This window comes from Heptranchias perlo, chromosome 18 (genome assembly GCF_035084215.1).
Source record: "Heptranchias perlo isolate sHepPer1 chromosome 18, sHepPer1.hap1, whole genome shotgun sequence".
Lineage (NCBI taxonomy): Eukaryota > Metazoa > Chordata > Chondrichthyes > Hexanchiformes > Hexanchidae > Heptranchias > Heptranchias perlo.
The window spans coordinates 29,423,456-29,446,493 of NC_090342.1; the positions used below are offsets into that span (position 1 = coordinate 29,423,456).

Consider the following 23,038-nt stretch of genomic DNA (forward strand, 5'->3'; position numbering starts at 1 on the left):
ACCATACAGTTTATTCAGAGAGTAGGCATAAATGGGTCACTTTCAGATTGGAAAGATGTAACGAGTGGAGTGCCACAGGGATCAGTGCTTGGGCCTCAACTATTTACAATCTATATCAATGACTTGGATGAAGGGACCGAATGTATGCTTGCTAAATTTGCTGATGACACAAAGGTAGGTAGGAAAGTAAGTTGTGAAGAGGACATAAGGAGTCTGCAAAGGGATATAGATATGTTAAGTGAGTGGGCAAAATTTGGCAGATGGAGTATAATGTGGGAAAATGTGAACTTGTCCACATTGGCAGGAGGAATAGAAAAGCAGTATATTATTTAACTGGAGAGAGATTGCAGAACTCTGAGGTACAGAGGGATCTGGGTGTCCTAGTACATGAATCACAAAAAGTTAGTATGCAGGTACAGCAAGTGATTAGGAAGGCAAATGGAATGTTGTCATTTATTGCAAGGGGAATGGAATATAAAAGTAGAGATGTTTTGCTACAGTTGTACAGGGCATTGGTGAGACCACATCTAGAATACTGTATGCAGTTTTGGCCTCCTTATTTAAGAAAGGACATAATTGCTTCAGAGGCAGTTCAGAGACGATTCACTCGACTGATTCCTGGGATGAGGGGGTTATCTTATGAGGAAAGGTTGGACAAGTTGGGCCTGTATACATTAGAGTTTAGAAGAATGAGAGGTGATCTTATTGAAACATAAGATCCTGAGGGGACTTGAAGGAGTAGATGCTGAGAGGATGTTTCCCCTTATGGGAGAGACTAGAACTAGGGGCCACAGTTTAAAAATAAGGGGTCTCCCACTTAAGACGGGGATGAGGAGAAATTTTTTCTCTGAGGGTCGTGGAACTCCCTTCCCCAGAGAGCAATGGAGGCAGGGTCATTTAATTTTTTTAAGGCTGAGTTAGATTCCTGATTAACAAGGGAGTCAAAGTTTATTGTAGGTAGATGGGAAAGTAGGGTTGAGGTCACAATCAGATTAGCCATGATCTTATCAAATGGCAGAGCAGGCTCGAGGGGACGAATGGCCTACTCCTGCTCTTAATTCATATGTTCGTATGTTTACCGCTAAATAATCATAGGAGCTCTTTTCTAATTTAATATTCTTGTATTCATCAAGGTGAGAGATACCAGTGCTGCAGAGAGAAACAGTTTCCCACTTTGGGTACTCAGTGTCAGCATCAAACACTCTCGAGTATAGCTCCTCCAGATGCACACAGTGTTAAACTCTCACTACTGTTCTGCAACAGCATGCCATGACTTCAGCTTTTGAAGAGTACCTCAGTAATCCACCAATATGAATTTCCTCATTTCTCACACTAGCCATGTGATAAGTTCTTACAGTAAAATTGCCAATTTAGTGCAATTTCTTTATATTATTTGTTCAAACTCATAATCATCAGGAGCTGCAGTGAAACTGCCTTTTTTTTAAAACCGGACCCTTGCAGCTGGTATACACAGAGGAAGTAGACTGTCATCCCATCAGGATGGACTATATTTGAACTCTTGCCTCAGAGAATGTACTAACCCACTGTGTCTCCCTCTATTAATTTATTTTCATCTTTTAATATGTTTTGAGATGCTGATGAATACTGCCTTGTTATTTCAATGCCTTTTGGAGCATCTATTTTAATTATCAAAAAGCATGGCATACAAAATGCTAATGTACATAAAATTAGTTGATGGAACTTGTAGATAAAATGCACACAAATCTTTAATTTACTTCAGTAATAACTGCTTATTGCTGACCGAGATCAAAATAGTTTATTGAAAGCCCCGCTTTGGCTAAAGATGATTTTTCAGATCTTATGGCTACATAAAGAAACTCACACTTTAATTTATTTCTTATTTAGTGGTAAAACTGATTTTCATTTCTGAATGTTTCCTTTCATAAAAATAGTTTTTTCCTTTTTAATGATTTTTATTGTAATAGAGAATGTAATTTTCAAGGAAACAGTTACATTTCTGTGTTCATTCTAATCATGGAAAGGTGGGTCTCATTCAGTTTTCTGATTGTAATTGTGTGAAATATGTAAGTTCCATTTCATCATCGATTTTTAGGACTGGATCCAGGCTAAAGTTGGCATCTGACAGGAGCCAATGGTACTGATGCAAATCAACATTTAGGACAGATGCCCCTTGTATCTTCCAATTAGTACCTTGAGATTCCCTCTTAAGCTGTACAAAGTCATAATACAACACTTGGGGGTGCCCTGCACCGTATCCCTTTAGTTGGTCCAGTATTTAAGATGATGGATAGAGCTCACTAGATCACCAGATATGGCTGCCAACACCACAGTATCATTAAGAGGTCATAAAGGTGGGTGGATTGGGAATTTGAAAATTTGCACCGGCGCAGTAGGGGATACTTTTCAGAAGTTAAAGTTAAGAGACATTGTTGGGGTAGAGTAGAAGAAAATCAAATTTGCAGCTGGCTATGCTATTTCGGCCTTTGATGGTCTTTGGTTCTTTGATCTTGGAAATTTGTTTTGTGTCACAGATTTTCAGTAGAATGCAGTAACTATTAATAATAGCTCTCCCATCCACTTCTGGCATTTGAAACTGTTAAAATAAATTATTTTATCATATATCCTCAAAAGCTACAATGCACTGGAGAAGCTGAAGGTTGTTCAGCGCACCAAAGTACATGGCAAAAGAACCACTTGGCATAAGCTCCAAGTTAATGAAGCTGATGTTTAAACTGGAGGAGGGCAAATTTCAGTGAGTTAAAAAGGGATCTTGCCCAGGTGGATTGGAATCAAAAATTGGTAGGCAAAACAGTAATTGAACAATGGGAGACTTTCAAGGAGGAGTTAGTTTGGGTACAGAGTAGACGCATCGCTATGAGGGGAAAGGAAGGGCATCCAAAGCTAGAGCTCCCTGGATGACTAAAGATATAAAGATTAAAATGAAACAGAAAAAAAGAGGCTTATGATAAATGTAAGGTTCATAATACAGTAGAAAATCAAGCTGAATACAGAAAGTACAGAGGAGATCAAAAAAACGGAATAGGATGGGCAAGGAGAGAGAAGAGAATAGATTAGCAGCTAACATAAAAGGGAACCCAAAAGTCTTTTATAAACACATAAATAGTAAAAAGGTAGTCGAAGGAAGCCATGGGACCAATTAGGGATGACAAAGAAGATCTTCTTGTGGAGACAGAGGGCATGGCTGAGGCACTAAATGAATACTTCGCATCAGTCTTCACTAGACACGAGGATGCTACCAATGTAGCAGTAAAGGAGGAGGTAGTAGTGATAATGGATGGTATAAAAATAGAGAGGAAGCACTGAAACAATTGGCAGTACTAAAGTAGAAAAGTCACCCGGTCCAGATGGGATGCATCCTAGGTTACTGAGGGAAGTAAGGGTGGAAATTGCAGAGGCTCTGACCACAATCTTCCAATCTTCCTTAGATATGGGGATGGCACTGGAGGACTGGAGGATTGCAAATGTTACACCCCTGTTCAAAAAAGGGGAGAGGGATAAACCTAGCAATTACAGGCCAGCCAGCCTAACGTCAGTGTTGGGGAAACTTTTAGAGACGATAATCCGGGACAAAATAAATTGGCTCTTGGAAAACTAAGGGCCAATAAATGAAAATCAGCACAGATTTGTTAAAGGAAAATCGCATTTGACTATCCTGATTGAGTTCTTTGATGAAGTAACGGAGAGGATTGATGAGGGTAGTGCGGTTCATGTTTTCGATATGGACTTTCAAAGTGCATTTCTTAAAGCACCACATTATAGGCTTGTTAGCAAAACTAAAGCCAATGGGATTAAAGGGACAGTGGATACAAAATTGGCCAGGGGACAGAAAGCAGAGCGTCGTGGTGAACGGTTGTTTTTCAGACTGGAGGGAAGTATACAGTAGTGTTTCCCAGGAGTCAGTATTAGGACCACTGCTCTTTTTGATATATATTAATGACCTGAACTTGGGTATCGCGGGTATAATTTCAAAGTTTGCAGATGACACAAAACTCAGAAATGTAGTAAACAATGTGGAGGATAGTAACAGACTTCTGGAGGACATAGAAAGATTGGTGAAATGAGCAGACACATGGCAGATGAAATTTAACGCAGAGAAGTGTGAAGTGATGCATTTTGTTAGGAAGAATGAGGAAAGGCAATATAAACTAAATGGTACAATTTTAAAGTGGGTGCAGGAACAGAACGATCTGGGGGTGCACATACACAAATCTTTGAAGGTGTCAGGACAAGTTGAGAAGGCTGTTAAAAAAGCATATGGGATCCTGAGCTTTATTAATAGAGGCATAGAGTACAAAAGCAAGGAAGTTATGCTAAACTTTTATATAACACTGGTTAGGCCTCAGCTGGAGTATTGTGTTCAATTCTGGTCACCACACTTTAAGAAGGATGTCAATGTTTCAGAGAGGCTGCAGAAGAGATTTACTAGAATGGTGCCAGGGATGAGGGACTTCAGTTATGTGGAGAGACTGGAGAATCTGGGGTTGTTCTGCTTAGAACAGAGAAGATTAAGGGGAGATTTGATAGAGGTGTTCAAAATCATGAACGGTTTTGACAAAGTAAATAAGGAGAAACTGTTTCCAGTGGCAGAAGGGTCAGTAACCAGAGGACACTGATTCAAGGTGATCAGCAAAAGAGCCAGAGGTGACATGAGGCCACCTTTTTTTAAGCAGCGAGTTGTAATGATCTGGAATGCACTGCCTGAAAAGTTGGTGGAAGCAGATTCAGTAGTAACTTTCAAAAGGGAATTGGATAAATACTTGAAGGGAAAAAAGTACAGGGCTATGGGGAAAGAGCAGGGGAATGTGACTAATTTGATAGCTCTTTCAAAGAGTCGGCACAGGCCCGATGGGCCGAATGGCCTCCTCCTGTGCTGTACCTACTACTATACTATGATATGATAATTTGTGACTTTGGTAAGGTGCCGAAAACACCTGAAGTGTATCTCTTGAAAAAATGAATGAATGGTTAGTGGATGTTTGGGAGTTGAAGGGAAGCTTACTTCGTAGGCAAATAAGAGGCTGGAATAAGGAGTTGGAGTCAGCATGATCAAAGTCTGAGTTGAAGCTGCCTCTGCCTAAAGGAAGGGCATATCACTTAAGGCATCCAGAGGCTGAGGGGGGAAAAACGTTCTTTAGTGCCATGACCTATCTATTAGATGGTGCACCAACATCATGTCAAAACTTCCTGCTGACTATCGAGATCAACTAACCAGTTTCAACATTTCTTATTGAAGCAGCACAAAAACACAATCTCAAGCTACCCTGCATTAAAATGCTAATCAGATTCACGTTTGACATGCTGAACAAATGTACCATTTTTGAATAAGGTGCCAAATTGATTTTTATTAGTACCACAAGACATGAAAAGTTGCAGTTTACTGTAATACACTCATGCATGGTGATGCCACCAAATGCCTTCCGCCAAGAAAAAGCTCCAAAAAAAATGAACTCACCCTTGTGATGATTCCTGAGGGAATGACATGCCTGTTGCATCCATTATGTATAGCAGTGAACAAATTGATGAAGACTGTTCTATGACTGTAGTGGAACAGCTGAATGATCAATGGCCTACAAACATTCACTGCTGGAGATCAAATACATACTCTGACCATGGAAGAAAGTCTAGTCAATGCATTGGCAGCATTGGATCCACCGATTACAGTGAATGACTTCAACAAAATCTGTATACCTAACTATTTGAATGACATTGAATACGATGTTTTTGGAATGGGGAAGGTTTCCCTTGAAAAAGTGCAAGATGATCATGAAGACTTGTCCTAAAGTAGCCAGCACATTTCCTGCAACGGTTTCTTCTCCTGTCCTAGCATGGTCATCTAGAGAATCTCCCAAAGTTCCATCCTTGGTCCTCTCCTTTGTCTTATTTGCTGCCCCTCAACATACCATGCAAGGGCACAGGGCCATCTTTCATATGCATGCTGATGACATGCAACTCCACTCTCTGCCACCACCCACAACTGAACAGCGACCGTTGTACTGTCTGACAGCTTGTCCAACATTAAGTCGTGGATGAGCAAGAACTTTCTCCAACTTAATATTGGCAAGACTGAATCATCGGCCCAGAAATTGCTTAAGAAAGAACGGTGAGCTCTACAGTGCTCACCGTTGTCAGTGGCAAAATCGAGGAGCAAGTTCCGGCGTTCGCACATGCATAGTGGATCGCAGAAATCCGGAACTTGCTCCTTCTGGTTTGCTGGCGATATGATAGCTTCGAATTAAAGATATATCGCTGGCTGGAATCAGTGGAAACATTGGACCAGTGCCAACTTGCTCATCTGCCCAGCTGGAAAGTAAGTAATATCACCACAAAACAGGTACGCTTAATAATACCAGGTCTAATCTAAGTTTTAATAGCGCGGTAAGTCTTAATGACTGCCAAACAACTAAAAATTAACTTTAAAAATGTGGAGTTTCATTACTCCTTATTTTAATAGTTCTTGGTTCTTAAAATTTTTTTTTTCAAACTTTTTTTTTACTTTTCCTTTCTGTCTCTTTTATTTAATTCGATAATTTCTTACCTTTTTTCGCTATCTGTAACTTTTTATAATGATTTTAACGTTGTACCTTTCACTTCCTGAATTTTACATTCCAAGCCTGTAGAAACTCTTTGCAGCTGGTCAAAAATGTTGCATTCTGTTTGATCGAGTGGAGAGAATGATCCCCTCGCTTCTTCCAGGGTCCTAGCTTCACTGGAACTAATGCTGGGCTCTTCTCTGCTTCCTACTAGAGGAAGTATACCCAGTAAAGACCGCGGTAGGTTAGTGGGTTAGTATAAATCTATGGAGCAGTAAGCACTGTTGGTTTGCTGCTCCAAGCAATTTCTGGGCCATCACCTTTAGCTCCTATCAAAAACTCTCCACCCTAGTCATGATTCCATTCCCCTCATTGAAGCTGAATTTGACATTTTACAACCTCAATGTCCTTTTCGACCCTGAGCTGAGCAACTAACCTCATTATTTTATCCATCATCAAGGCTATCTATTTGCACATTTACAACATTGCCTTCTTCTGCTCTTAACTTGCTCCCATCACCACTGAAACCCTCACGCATGCCTTTGTAACTCCAGGCTATACCCGTCCAATGTCCTTCTTGATGGCTTCCCGAGTTCCATCCTACATAAACTCCCAACTTGTTCAAAATTTAGCTGCTCTAACTCATATTAAGTCCCACTCTCTTATAACTTCAGTCCTTGCTGGCGGCCATCTCCATTTTCCATTGCATTAAATTCAAAGTCCTTGTTTACAAATCCCTTTGTGGCTTCACATCTCCCTACCTGTGAAACCTCTTCCAGCCCTATGTGCCAGCGACTGCCGTTGATCTTCTGACTCTGATCTCTTTTGCATCAATCCTCCCTCTGTTCCACTTACAGTGGCAAAACTTCTAACTGTCTTGCCTCTAAAAACTGGAATGCTCTTGCTAAATCCCTCTGTCTTGATATTTCTCTCACCCCCTTTAAAAGTCAGCTGAAAATCTAACTTTTTGACCATGCCTCCAGTAGTCACCCATAACTGTTCTCATAATACTATCCAATATCTGGTTTCACCTCTGCAAAATGCCCTAGGACATTTTATTGTGTTCATTGCAGTAAATAAATGCAAGTTGTCATTGACAGACACCATATGAACATTGAGTATGACTTAGGTAACATCAACTTTCACATTGTGCTGAGTGAATTTGATGATGACCCATATGAAAGTGTTTCCACCATTACTGTTTTTGCCATTTTTCATAATTGTATTAGCCTAATTCATATGTTTCACTTTAAGCAGCTCCATAAAGATTGATTCCATTGTTTTCAAATCTCCAGCAAATGATTTTCATGTTAGTATCGATTTATACATCCTGACTTTTGACATATTTAGTGGGGGAAGTGTGCATTATACTCAGTTTTATGGTAATTGCTTTTGCATGTTTTAGGAATTACCCAAAAATTACAATAAAAGACACATAAATTTATATTGTTCGGAAGAAAGCACTGACAACTTTTTACTGCCATGCACACACTTAAGTGCTGTACAATTTTTGGTGATTTTGGTGCACTCATTACACCATAAATACGAACAATGACAGACAGGAAAAGACCCTTTGGTCCATCCAGCCTGTGAGACTGTAAATGGAGTAGAGCAGCAGAGGGACCTTGGTGTGTCGATACACAAGTCATTAAAGTTGGCAGCGCAAGTAGATAAAGCTATAAAAAAGCAAACTGAATCATGTTTTTGTATCTAGAGGTATAGAATACAAAAGTAAAGAGGTAATGTTGAACTTATGCATGACCTTAGTTAGGCCGCAATTGGAATGCTGGGGTGACTTCACGATCCTGTGTTTCCAGCAGGGAACCACACTTACAGGGAGCACGGGTAAAAGAATCGGAACTACGATATTGTAGCATCTGCAATCTGTGCTTTCTGCAGCACAGCGCCTCTCTGGGAGCTCAGGGAATCACCCCTACTCTAGATAGTTTTGGGTACTCCATTATAGGAAGGATTTAAAAACAGTGGAAAAGGTGCAGCTTAGATTCATTCACTGGAATGTTACTAGTCATATGAGATTACAATTATGAAGTGAAACTTGAGAAGATGGGACTTTTTCATCAGAGCTGAGAAGGTTAAGTAGACCTGATAGAGGTCTTCAAGATTATGAAAGCTTATGATAAAATAAATAGAGATAGATTGTTTTCACTGGTCAATGAGACAGTGACGAGAGGCACACATTTGGTGTAATCACATAAAGAATTGAAGGGGATATTAGAATTTTTTTTTAAATGTTGGCCTGGACACTTGGAGAACTCCTTGCTTTTTTATTGAATGATGCCGTGTGATATTTTACCTAAACAAACAGAGCAGGCGGGCGTGCTCTCGGTTGTGTCTCATCCAAAAGATGGCACTATAGACAATGCAGAACCCCCATAGCGCTATACTGGAACGTCAGCACAGATTATACACTCCAGTCCTGTTGTGAGTTTCAACTCCACAACTTTATTAATATGATTTGTCAATTGCATGGCTAATCAGTTAAGTGGAACTTGAGCTGATACTTTATTCTAATAATGAATAATGAGCCCTGGTTTTAACTTGAGGTGGGAATTGGGGGCAGGGACCAAGGCAAGCAGCAAAATGTCCTCACCGCCACAGCATGAGGCCTCGGTTATTTTAACTCCCAGGCGCCATCTGCATGCCCCCAGTCAGGTGTCCACCCGAAGCCAGTGGGAAGTGGCAGCTGGCCTGCAGGCTTGAGCGCAGTGTTGGGTGGCAGAAGGCCACCGTTGGGGACCAAAGGAGCGGCCCCTGGCATTCAAGTAAGTCACTAGGAGGAGTTCCTCCTGGCACCACAAGGAAAGCAGAAACAAGTTCAAAAAAACTCAACCTCTTTGGGCCTCTTCTGGCCCTGACTCTTCTACCTGCTAGCTTCACTTGGTGGGAAAGTCACAACGGTTTCTCTGCAAAGGCCTCTGGTTAAAGTAGCAGTCAGATCCCGATGATGTCATCGGAGCCCGATCTGTATGTTTAAAGAAGAACCCCTCCAGTTTCTGACGAACATCCTGCCTGCCTGCTCAGAAGAGCAGGTTAAAATGGAAGTCTGTGGGAAAGGAGCAGAACGATGGCGGGTACGTCCCCTGGGTAATTTTAACTGCTCCCTGACCCAATTTCCGCCAAGCAGGTGGGGTTAAAATCGCCCCTATTATTTCATTGACATTGAACAGAGAAATGATCCAATTATTAAACATACCGTATTTTCATTGATCAGTTCAATAGTTTTGTAAAAGTTTAAATATTAGCTCAGAATTGTTGTGACAGATATGATGAATGAAAATTTTACTTTGCTTTACCTGACTTGTAATAGTTATATGAGGCTTTATTTCCAGTAAAGTGACAGTCTTAAAACCTATCACAATGTTAGATTTTTGTCAGCAGAAGGACTGAATCAGCTAGATAGTAATGAGACTGACACTGAGAAATAATCTCTCACGCTTATCTTTCATTTGCAATTTCTGCTTTGTCAGGTCTTACGAGGATGTTTAGACAATCTGGTAAGTCTGCCTTAGAGTAATCGCTATTCAGATGCTGTAGTCTGAACCATGATTGTTGAGGAATTAATTTTGCCTTTGTCTCGAGTCTATTCTCCATATATCATTTTCCCCATCAGTTCTCATCAATGCTTATTCCTTCTCCATTTAATTCTCTTATGCAGTGCGGAAAATTAAACAGATGGTTGATTTTAGTGCTTTTCTCATTGTTTCGATTATACATTTGCATATTATTATTGGTGCCTGCTGTTGTTACAGTATATAATTGTTCACTAATCTGTTTGGCTTCTTCATGCTCCATTAATAATTCATTTCTGAAATCAGCGGCTTGAGATAAATGCAGCATTATTTTGGGGGTAATACTTGTTAATGAATGTCACTGTTATCACACACTCATCTGTCTCGCTTCCTGTCTGCCTTGAATGCAGAATGAGCTTTGTCAATGACAGTCTAAGCATTTGTTTCCATTGTGCAATTCCCAAACCAAGCGATTCACTTAAGCATGTATAATAAGCAGTCATTGTCTGTTCCTTGATTAATATGTGCTAGTAAATGATTTAGTTTTTACAAAGATCCATGAACTTAATAGATGCAATTTCTATTATATGGACCTTAAAAATAATGATTCATAAAGTTCATTGACTCTTGCAGTAATCTTTACATTCTTGACTATTGAGTTATTGCAGAGCCTTCTTTGGACAACTTCAGCTTGACTTGAGCTTTTCTTTCATCTAAATTTAGCAATTTAAGTAACTTTCCAGTGGTGAAATTCTTGTAAATCTTGGCACGTACAAGCTGTAATTTCTTACCTGCCCCACAGTAGAGAAAATTGGCTCTCAGTCCTAACAGCTGCATGTTTGTCTTCCCACTTTACTGGAGATTAATGATCTTGTTTTACACCTCCCTTGTGGTTTCTGCCTTGCTTTGGCTTTTTGCACGCAGGTCGACAGCTTTCCTGGTCTTCCTTAACCATATGTACCTCAAGCTGTCCCTCATCACCAGGTACAAGACAAGTCTCTAAACATTACTTTTTGCTTAATAGAATGGCCTGTTGTCCAAGAACCAAACATATTTGTTCATTATGTGTGCATTAGTTAATCAGAGTTTAAGTACTTTTGTTTTTAATAAAGATTATCATTACGTTTCACAGTTTCTGTTGTGAATAATTATAATACATTAATTTCACTCATGTTTTTAAATTACATATACTGTTCAACTTCATTTTATTGTGTATTATTATCCATAGGATCAAATTATAAAGAAAGTATTTTCTATTGTAGTTTAATATCCTGGTGATAAATGCTTTTTAATTATAATACTGTTAGAATAAAAAAAAGTGGTTCCTGTCAACTAATATAGAATAAAATTGGTAGATTTTTTTCTTATCTGTAACCTGTATGCTGTTATTTTTAGCTTAGGATGACTTTGGCTGACCTATGTGATGGATCATAATGCAGCACTCAGTCTTGAGAAAGTGCCCCTGATGAGCTTGTATGACCTAGTGTATATTGAAAATTATATTTGGCTCAAAAGGTTTTTAATACCTTTCCCTTTAGTGATATGTTTTTTTTTAAGTGAGAAAGTGTGCCATTGAAGGAAACCCAAATGATATTTCACGGACCAACAGCTTTACTGACGAAATGGACTTGATGGGTGAAGAATCACCACTGCCTGTGGTGACAGATGTATTACAGTAAGTCCAGTCAGAATTTAAATCCATGTAATTTTTGCCTATCTAAGCTGCCATCTTTCGTTAATCTCTGTGTGTACTACATTAGCTGGCGACTGTTTCTGAGTTAATGGTATCTTAAGAACAGTTAACCTTTGACAACTTTGTGCAGATTTTTTTCCACCAAAAGAAACATAAGCACCTAAAAAAAAACATAGATAACCAAACCTAAATAGAATTGCACTGTGATTCTTTATATGCCTGCAATATTATGCTGAAAAATGCAGCAAAAGAAAATGTTAGAAATTCAGTTATTAAAAAGTAATCGGCTTCATTGTCAAGGATTTGTTTTTATTTGGTGAGAAATGTCAGTCTTCAATTTTGTCTAGGGTCACGTATTAAGAATGGCCAATTGGGCAAGGAGCCAGAGGGTACCATGGAAATACACTTAACTACATATTAAATTAAGATTAAAATGTCCTAATTTTAAAAGCTGAAAAAGTGATCAAAGGGTTACCTATGTTTTGACTTGGGAGGACATTAAGCTTTCCTTGGCTTCAAAGTATTTTCCAAATGCAACAGTGAAACTTGAATGCTTTGGCCAATGTTTTAGATCATCATGTAGTTAAAGCTGGAATTCAGTTATAAAGCCTGAGGGTTTTGAGACTTTATACAGCTCTAGTTTTGACAAAACATTATGCTGTTGTAAATTTTTTTGTATTGATTACACAAGCAGATTGGTATTAGAACTAGGATTCTTTAGTATCCAGCATTTGCTACATCATACGCTGTATTTTGATCCACTGTTATCCATTTAAAAACCTATTGACAATGATGAGATTCTGGTTAGTAATATTGAAAATTCTTTCTGTTGCACAGAATACTGAATGCTGAGTGATACTTGTGTAGTTATGAAGTATTTTGAAAATAATTCTGTATTTTGGTTTACAGCTAATGCATTGCTGTGTGTAATTAACATTACAGTAATGTACTAGTAAATGTAAGAATTGGAAAATCAAGGGAATTTCTTATTTAAGTGACACAATAGCGTAACTATATTTGAATAAGCATTTGCTCTCTGGTCATTCCTCTAAGTTGCAATAGAGGCTGATATTTCAACTTGTGGACAATTGTGTGTGAACTATGCCGATTCTTTAGTAAGCAACCTGATGGAGCACTTCAGGTGGTGGGAGGAGAAGGGGAGTGGGGGAGCAGGGAGGAGACAAAGGAGAAATAAAATTACATGTTCTGTTCATGTCCTGTTTCTGATGGTTGAAGCAAAGTCAGTTGAAATCAAGCCAATGTCAAGTTTCCTGGCTGGGGAAAGATATCCTGAAGTAGTTCAGTCAACAATAAATTCACAAAGGAGAAGGGGAGAAACTATGAATGATGTAAATAGAAAAATAAGATGTGCTTCTCAGCAAACACCACCAAAAGAGATTAACTGGTCATTCAACGCACTGCTGTTTGTGGGATTGTGCTGTGCATAACTTGGCTGCTGTGTTTGCCTGCATAATAACAGTGATTACACCTCAAAAATAATTAATTGGTTGTGAAGTGCTTTGGGCTGTCCTCAGGATTTGAAAGGTGCTACATAAATGCAAGTTTTTTCTTTAATATGATTGTGTCATCTCAGCAAAATTTAGTAACTTGTTGAAAATAGTTAAAGATATTGGACAGAGTAGGTTAGATCATTGCCCTTTCACCTCTGGGAGTTAGGTTCAAACGATGGACTGAAATAGCAGAAATATCCCAGAAATCATTGTTAAATTAACATTCTCACTCAGAGAGGTCATGGTTGGTGTGGGAGATGGAAAAATTCACACTGCTGCAGTAGGAAGTAGTCTTTAAGACTGCATTTTAGGCACGTTGTTGGGATAGGGTAGAAGGTGCCTTAAGCTGCCTCTGGCCTTATTATGCCTGGTCTGAGAGTCCTCAATACTGATACTGGGTAGCCAAAGTGGAAAAATACTCTATTTTCAAGCATTGAAATTCCCACACATTAATGAGCACAAAAAAATCAACTAAAGAAAACCATCTCACTGGGTCTTCATATTTCTTTGTTTCTAAGTCTGAGTATTGTCTTTTGCATTATTAGCAAATTCTGCTGTTTAACCCAGGGGCTTTGTGTGTAATACTAATTTTCCTAATGGGTGTGTTTGACTGTATATAATTTTTATAAAATGTACATTTCATGTTTCATGAGTTGATAATTGTTTGTGCAATGTGTCCAATGCCATAGTAGATAAAGTGAAATTATTTGACTCATTGTCCTGCTCTTTTACAAGTATTGAATTGATTGAGGCACAAGCTGGTATCTATATCATTGTGTGCAGCATTGCTGGTGACTGTTTTAAATTATTTGAACAAAATCCTGAAATTATGATTATAAAAAAACAACAAATAATAAAAGCAGAATATGTTAGTCCATTCACATTTGAAAGAGAAAGAGGGGTTAATATTTACTTGAGCCTTCATCGGAACTGAAATTGATCTGCTTGTTTTTTGAAAATTATTTTTTACACCTAGTTTTTAACTTTCTATTAGTGTTAGATAACAAAGAAAGATGTATAACTGATTTGTGGACTGTTCCCCCTCCACCTCCCCCAATATGTCCAAGTTGTGTATCCTGCATCATTTTATATTACAGTGGTGAAATATAGATATTTTGTATGTTGAAAAAAGATAAATTCCTATCCAAATTTTTTCTGAAGAATTCTGTAAATTAAGATTTGCCATAAGAACATTGTATTTTCCAATAAAATGTATTCATAGTATCAAAGTATGATACAGCACAGAAGGAGGCCATTCAGCCCATCATGCCGGCTCTTTGGTAGAGCTATTCAATTAGCCCCACTCCCCCCGCTCTTTCCCCATAGCCCTCTAAACATTTTCCCTTCGAGTATTTATCCAATTCCCTTTTAAAAGTTATTATTGAATCTGATTCCACCAACCTTTCAGGCAGTGCATTCCAGATCATAACTACTCGCTGCATTAAAAAAATGCTTCCTCGTCTGCCTCTGGTTCTTTTGCCAATCACCTTACATCTATGCCCTCTGATTACTGACTCTTCTGCCACTGGAAACTGTTTCTTCTTATTTACTCTGTCAAAACTGTTCATGGTTTTGAACACCTCTATCAAATCTCCTCTTAACCTTCTCTGTTCTAAAAAGAACAACCCCAATTTCTCCAGTCTCTCTGCATAACTGTAGTCCCTCATCCCTGCTACGATTCTAGTAAGCCTCTTTGCATCCTCTCTAAGACATCCTTCCTAAAGTGTGGGGCACAGAATTGAATATAATACTCCAGTTGAGGCCTAACCAGTGTTTTATAAAGGTTTAGCATAATTTCCCTGCTTTTCTACTCTGTCTCTATTAATAAAGCCCAGGATCCCATGTGCTTTTTTAACAGCCTTCTAAACTAGTCCTGCCACCTTCAAAGATTTGTGTATGTGCACCCTCAGGTCTCTCTGTTCCTGCACCCCTTTAAAATTGAACCATTTAGTTTATATTGCCCCTCTTCATTCTGCCTACCAAAATGTATCACTTCACACTTCTCCATGTTAAATTGCATCAGTCATGCGTCTGCCCATTTCACTAGTCCGTCTGTGTCCTCCTGAAGTCTGTTACTATCCTCTACATTGTTTACCACATTTCCGAGTTGTGTGTCATCTGCAAACTTTGAAATTATACCCTCAATACCCAAGTCCAGGTCATCAATATATATCAAAAAGAGCAGTGGTCCTAATACCGACCCCTGGGGACCACCACTGTATACTTCTCTTCAGTCTGAAAAACAACCATTCACCACAACTCTCTGCTTTCTGTCCCTTAGCCAATTTTGTATCCACGCAGCTACTGTCCCTTTAATCCCATTGGCTTTAATTTTCCTAACAATTCTATTACGTGGTACTTTATCAAATGCCTTTTGAAAGTCCATATGGACCACATCAACCGCACTATCCTCATCACCCCTCTCCGTTACTTCATCAAAGAACTCAATCAGGTTAGTCAAACACAATTTTCCTTTAACAAATCTGTGCTGACTTTCATTTATTAGCCCATACTTTTACAAGTGCCAATTAATTTTGTCCCGGATTATTGTCTCTAAAAGTTTCCCCACCACCGACGTTAGGCTAACTGGCTTGTAATTGCCGGATTTAAGCCTCTCCCCTTTTTTGAACAGAGATCTAACATTTGCGATCCTCCAGTCCTCTAGCATCGCCCCCCGTATCGAAGGAGGATTGGAAGGTTGTGGCCAGACCCTCCGCAATTTCCACCCTTACTTCCCTCAGTAACCTAGGATGCATCCCATCTGGACCAGGTGGCTTTTCTACTTTTGAGTACTGCCAATCTTTTAAGTACCTCCTCTTTATCTATTTTTATCATATCCAATATCGCTACTACCTCCCCTTTTTCTGCTACATTGGCAGCATCCTCTTCTCTAGTGAAGACCGATCCAAAATATTCATTTAACACCTCAGCCAGACCCTCTGCCTCCACAAGATTGTATAACAAGAGATTCAAATGCTTAACCTGCAGGCAAATGTTTTTTTGTAAGACGTATTCTTCTTTAACAACATTTTTGTTAGTTGGCTTTGCTGTATATCATTGTTCCTGTGTGCCATACCTTACCATTGTTCCTGAAGGGATTTATTACATCAGAGACTGGGTTACTGTGTTACTGTATAACAAACATTGGGAGAAGTTTACTGTTCTGAGTCTGATCTCAGCAAGTCCTACTGTAGCACTGTCTGTGCCACTTTTTTTTAAAACGGCCATTGGTTTCAACTTGAATGGAAGAGATTTACCTTATCTTTGCCTATGAAAAGTTTCGACATTCAGACATAGTTTTTCTACGTGAGTTTTCTAAAACCCGTATTACTGAGAAACCTTATTGAGAATCACATTTACATACAGTGATGTTGTGATAAATATTTACACATTCTATGAACACTCAAGAAATGAATGTAGGGAAACACAGATACAATTTAAAAGCAAAATACTGCGGATGCTGAAAATCTGAAATATAAACAGAAAATGCTGGAAATGCTCAGCAAGTCAGGCAGCAACTGTGGAGAAAGAAACAGAGTTAATGTTTAAGGTCAATGACCTTTCATCAGAACTGGAAGAAATTGAAGATTTAACAGTTTTTAAGCAAGTACAGAGCCAAGCAAAGTGGAGAGGGGAGGAAGGGGAGTGGAGGAAAGAACAAAATAGAAGGTCTCTGATAGGGTGGAGGGCAAGAATGATTAAATGACAAGAGGGATGATGATGCAAGGCAAGGATGGTGGTAATGGGACAAGTAAAGGAACAAGAGATGGGTCTAGAGGAATTGTAAATGGCAACACCAGAACCATTAACAGCTCCTGCTGTCCGAAATAAATGGAAACAGTGGTTATGATCTGAAGTTATTGAAATCAATGTTGAGTCCAGAAGGTTGTACAGTGCCTGATCGAAAGATGAGGTGCTGTTCCTTGAGCTTCCATTGAGCTTCATTGGAACAGCGTAGGAGGCCGAGGACAGAGAAGTCAGAGTGGGAGAATTAAAATGGCAAGCAACCAGAAGGTCAGGGTCACGCTTGTGGACTGAGCGGAGGTGTTCAGCAAAGTGTTTGATCTCCCTAATGTAGAGGAGACTGCATCGAGACCAGCGAATACAGTATACTAAATTGAACGAAGTACAAGAAAATCGCTGCTTCACCTGGAAGGAGTGTTTGGGGCCCTGGATGGTGGGAAGGAAAGAAGTGAAAGGGCAGGTGATGCATCTCCTGCGCTCACACGGGAAGGTGCTGTGAGGAGGACAGCAGTTGTTGGGGATGATGGAAGAGTGGACCAGGGTGTCGCGGAGGGAACGGTCCCTTCAGAATGCTGAAAGGGGAGGGGAGGGGAATATGTGTTTGGTGGTGGGATCGAGCTGGAGGTAACGGAAATGGCAGAGGGTGATATGTTGAATGTGGAGGTTGGTGGGGTGGAAGGTGAGGACAAGGGGTCCCTATCATGGTTTGGCAGGGAGGGGAAGGGTTGAGGGCAGAAGTGTGGGAAATGGGATGGATACAGTCGAGGGCCCTGTCAACTTAAGTGGAGGGGAATCCTCGGTTGAGGAAAAAGGAAGACATATCGGAAGCACTGGTGTGGAAGATGGCATTGTCGGAACGGATGCGATGGAGACGGAGAAACTGGGAGAAGAGAATAAAGTTCTTACAGGAAGCGGGGTGGGAGGAAGTGTAATCAAGGTAGCTGTGGGAGGTAGCTGTAGCTTATAGTAGATATTGGTTTACAGCCTATCCTCAGAAATGGAGATAGAGAAGTCGAGGAAGGGAAAAGCCATAGATGGACCATGTGAAGTCGAGGGAAGGTGGAAATTAGAAGCAAAGTTGGTGAAATTTTCCAGTTTGGGCGAGAACAGGAAGTGGCAACAACGCAGTCATCAATGTACCGGAAAAAGAGGTGAGGGGGGGGCCTGAGTAGGACTGGAACAAAGAATGTTCCACGTATTCCACAAAAAGGCAGGCATAGCTAGGACCCATACGGGTTCCCATAGCGACACCTTTTATTTGAAGGAAGTGAGTGGAGTCAAAGGAGAAGTTGTGCAACATAACAAGTTCAGCCAGGCAGAGGAGGGTGGTGGTGGATGGGGGCTGGTTCAGCCTCCATTCAAGGAAGAAGCGGAGGGCCCACAAGCCATCCTGGCGAGGGATGGTGGTGTAGAGGGACTGGACATCCATGGTGAAAAGGGGAAGGTTAGGGCCGGGGAACTGGAAACTGTTAAAGTGGCGGAGGGCATCGGAAGAGTCGCGGATGTAGGTTGGAAGAGACTGGACAAGGGGAGAAAAAAATAGAGTTGAGATAGATAGAAATAAGTTCCATGGGGCAAGAACATGCTGAAACGATGGGTCTACCGGGGCAGTGCTGTTTGTGGATCTTGGGAAGTGGGTAGAAGCAGGCTGTGCAGGGTTGGGGACTATGAGGTTGAAGGCCGTGAGGTCAGTGATGGTCTGAGAAACTATGACTTGATGTCCGGCAGTGGGGCCATCGTCCAGGGGGAGGTAGGAGGAGGTGTCGGAGAGATGGTGTTCAGCTTCCGCAAGGTAGATGTCTGTTTGCCAAACAACAACAGCGCCGCCCTTGTCAGCAGGTTTAATGACAATGTCCGGGTTAGACCTAAGAGAACAGAGTGTTGCAAGTTCAGAGGGATGCAGGTTAGAGTGAGTGAGGGCAGTAGAGAGATTGAAATGGCCGATGTCACGCCAGCAGTTCCTAATGAAAAGATCAACAGAGGGTAAGAGGCCAGAGGGAGGGGTCCAGGTGGAACGAGAATACCCTTACCTACCGTAACAATTGACTGAATAATAACCCGGGGTTTTATTCACTTAATATATTTTATGTTCTAAGGCCATAAATACAGCCTCAATAAATTATTTTAACAGAAGAATCAATGACATGTTTATCTGTAGCATTTTCCAGCAGTAAAATCTATTTGTTCAACAACTTTATAAATCATATGGTTTTTTTTTATGTAATGCAAAATGCATTAGGGGATAGCCTAGTTATTTGCAGTTCTGATTCCAAAATGGTGCTTCTGGCCTTGATATTAGATTAGTCAGCAAAACTTTGTTCTTTTTAAAAAAAAATTTTTAGCTGGCTAGCCATATACCATCTGGACCCGCACATTAAATCGATAAAGTTTTAGTGATTTAATTTGTGGAGTGGAGAACCTTAAAAACGATACAAGTGAATTTGGGTGGATCAAAGAAAGATCTTCTGAATTTTATTACAATTTTTGGTAGTCTTATTCACTGGAATCTTTTTCCATCATGACATACAAGGATGATTTTCAACTTCTGGTCACCTGTTTAAAAAAGGCGGCTGGCAGTTGAAAATTGGGGGTGGTCTTTGGCCATTTCAATTTTCAGGTGGGCCTGTAAATAGGCGAGCAGCATGCTGCTTACATATGCAAATGTTGGTACTATGCCGGTTGTAGGACCCCATTTGCAATTTTCAGGTATAAATGGTGCACACTCCGCCAATTCGTACCAAGTGGCGAGTGGCCTAACTCTATAAGTGATCTTTATAGGGATTGCTGGTGGCCACTCCAGAAAAGGCCCAACATTTTTTGGGGGGAGAATTTTTGTGGGGGCAGGAGTGCTACCTCTGCGGCGTGCTGCTGGTTCGTGCTCGAACACCTCCAGGATCGGCTCCCTCCCCACCCAGATCCCACCTACCCACCAGCTGGCTCAGCATGGGAGTCAGACAATTTCTCATCCACTTGGTATCCGCAGCCGGCTACATTGAAATGAAGCTTGAACCTGAAAACGGTTCAGGCCTCCTGATGCCAGCTTCGGGCGGGGGCAGGCAGACGACACAGCCACTCCACGAATTTCGCGCCCGTTTTGGATGGAAGTCGAAAATTCTGCCCACATTATCTTCTTTTCAAATACCCGCTAATATGTAACATGATCGTTAAGGGCCAGGGTCCTGGGAATCAGGCTGAAGTTCCGCATTTACAGTACGTTTTAGGTTTTGGTAAGCGACCAGTGGATCCTAGTCTTGGCTTGCATAAGTCCAGTGATTTCAGTTATTTTTATTATTTTGTTTTTCTGATATAGGATCGAATAGGAAGTGAATGACGTTTTAAGATTTTGGTATGTTTTTATTCACTTGAGAAAGTCAAGTAAAGTGATCGATAAAAAGAATCCTTTTTGTTCACCTTGCAGAAAGTTGGAATCTTTGTGTTTTTATTACTTCTTGTCTCATATAAAATCACCTGTACAGTATGGCATACAAATAATTCATTTATTTAAATAGGATATTCTCTATTTTTGTTTTTCATTGTTTGCCAACAGAAATTCCAGCAGGTAAGTACCAATCTAGTGCTAATTGCTCTTGGTCTAAGTACCTTTGAATGACATGCCTTCAAGCTATTGATAATTTTTATATTTAAATCAAGCTACCTGTAGATAACTAATTACATGATTTGATCTACATCTTCACATTTTGTCTGAGCAATGAGTTTTAAAGAATTAAAATTCTTAATTATTCAGTGTCAATGACCCTATTTATTTATTTATTAATCAGTCAGTACTTGATACAGCCTGAATGCATCGTGTTAATGCTCAAAGTATAGGGCCAGAATTTACTGTGAGCGACGAACAATCGGCACCTGCTGTTCGTTAGACTTGCACTTACCCACATACTTTCCATCAGCTTTTGCGCTGAAAATTACAGTAAGTTAGAGATACAAATGGCGTGGCATCCTCTACAGGGCAAGCAACCATGTATCTCCTTAACCAATCAGATTGAAGAATCGTTAATGAACAGCACAGAGTCTGAACGAGGAAGTGTAAGTTAGAATAGTGAATTCAATATCAAATCAGGTACAGAAAGCGAAACAAAGGGAGGGAAAGAAAGATTGGATTAAGATAGAGAGATAAAAGAGACAGAAAGAAAAAGTTAAAAAAATTGTTATTTAAATTTTTAAAAAGTCTCCAACAATAATTAAAAGCTGAAGGAATGAGACTTCACACTTGTAAAAATTAATTTTCAGTGCCAGAGAGGTTGTTTGGCAGTAATTAAGACTTATCACGTCGTTAAAAGGGCGCTTAGATTGGAATGGATGTGCCTTAACTTTTTGTTGCGAGTTTAGTCCATATCTACCACGCAAGTACAGGAACTTCATGCCGTTCAATGTATTTGAGTGGTGAGTCAGACAGCGAGATGTCGTTTTCGTGAAGCTGATGGAGGGGCAGCGCATCTCGGACAGCACCTTCCAGATTTTCACGTTTAACTGCACATGTGCGCTCGCCAGAAGTTGCTGTCTGATTTGCGCACAAATAATGGTGAGTGCTGTTAGCCGCATCGTTATTTTCACAGTAAACTCTGGGCTAAATGATTATCGACATAAAACAGAAGTTAAGGTTTAAGTTGCTATTATCTAATTTGGTTGAATGTACAATTTTTATAAAAAGGGAAAAGAGTATTTTCATCAGTAAATATATATTTCCGCATGCCATTAAATGTTATTCCATTAATATTTTGTCCTTAAATCAAAATTGAACTTGTTATAAATAAGCTTCTATTTGTACTTGTTTTTAAATACAGTGTTTGAAAAGTAGCTGTTTCATCTGTTGTTGAAATAGATCAGAATCAATTGAATAGCTATTTATTTTGTTAAAATTTGTCATATATATACTGGACTTCAATGGCTATGTATAAATTGAATAAATGTAATGCCGAATAAATATCTCAATACCGAAACACCCCTGGTCCATGTTTCATCACTTTTCATCGTCTCTTAGCATCCAAATCCTTCATATTGCCCATTGTCATTACCCGTATCACTGACAATATGTTTGTATTGTACTCTTAATGTTAACTCAGGTTTTTGTAAAATGGAACAAACACTTCTCTCTTGCAGTTGCTTGACAAGTCCTTTGTACGTAAGGGTCTTGGAATCACAGGCAACAAGGCAACTCAATTCAACAAGGTATTTACTGATTTTGTATTGTTACCAGCTATCGGTCCTGTCAAAGTCTGAGCTGTCTTTCCAATTTTTTAATCTTTTACTTATGGGGAAACAAAATCTGTATTGTACTTCCTTACAAATTTCTAGAACGTTCAACAATAACATAAAACTCCAGTTAGCCAGAGTCCTTCAAATTGTACCCATGTTTTAAAATATAAAAAGAGGAAAACTGGATTGTTCCAATAACATTTTACAAAAATTAATTGTGTATTGCAACTAAAACATTCTGCTGCATTCCACCTATGGATTAACTCACAAGAATATGTGATTTTCTCAAAGTTGCATTCCGCACAACATTTTATTTTAAAGTTCAACAGTTGTCCCAAAATAATACGGGCCTTCGGGAGCAAAAAATTGCAAGCCAAATTCATTTGGTTCTGAAATCTATGTAACTAGTTAAAGTTTCAGTATTTGTAAACAGAGGTTAACCATCAGTTTACCTTGGACCTGTAAGGCACTGTAGCAATATCTTTGTTCTTCCTGTTCACGTGTGTGCCTCACTATGGATGAGCATTTGATTTGTCATGGTGAACTGTCATTTGCAATGTTGAACTGTTTTGTTTACAAACACACATTTTAAAAATTTCAAAAGACTAATTTGACATAACATTTTGTTAAGGTATTCCATACACTTTGTGAGTACTGTTTAAATTTTCCAATGATGTGGCTATGCAGATTTACATTGAAATAATTCCATCTCTTACTTTTGTGGAAATAGTTGAGTCTCAGAGGGGTGTACCATCCGGAACAGATGCATAGAATAAAACAAACAAACATGGAGCCGAGACAGCTGTTTTTGCT

The 23,038-nt window shown here is 39.6% G+C and overlaps 1 protein-coding gene across 1 annotated transcript in view; it reads left to right on the plus strand.

The window, feature by feature from the left end:
* kcnq1.2 (potassium voltage-gated channel, KQT-like subfamily, member 1.2) overlaps positions 1–23,038 on the plus strand; it is a 715,294-nt gene that overhangs the window by 201,720 nt on the left and 490,536 nt on the right. Inside the window, exons 12-14 of the mRNA XM_067999137.1 lie at positions 10,022–10,048; positions 10,988–11,047; positions 11,621–11,738. Of these exons, the coding sequence (XP_067855238.1) occupies positions 10,022–10,048; positions 10,988–11,047; positions 11,621–11,738 (205 nt within the window). The remainder of the gene's footprint in view (positions 1–10,021; positions 10,049–10,987; positions 11,048–11,620; positions 11,739–23,038) is intronic.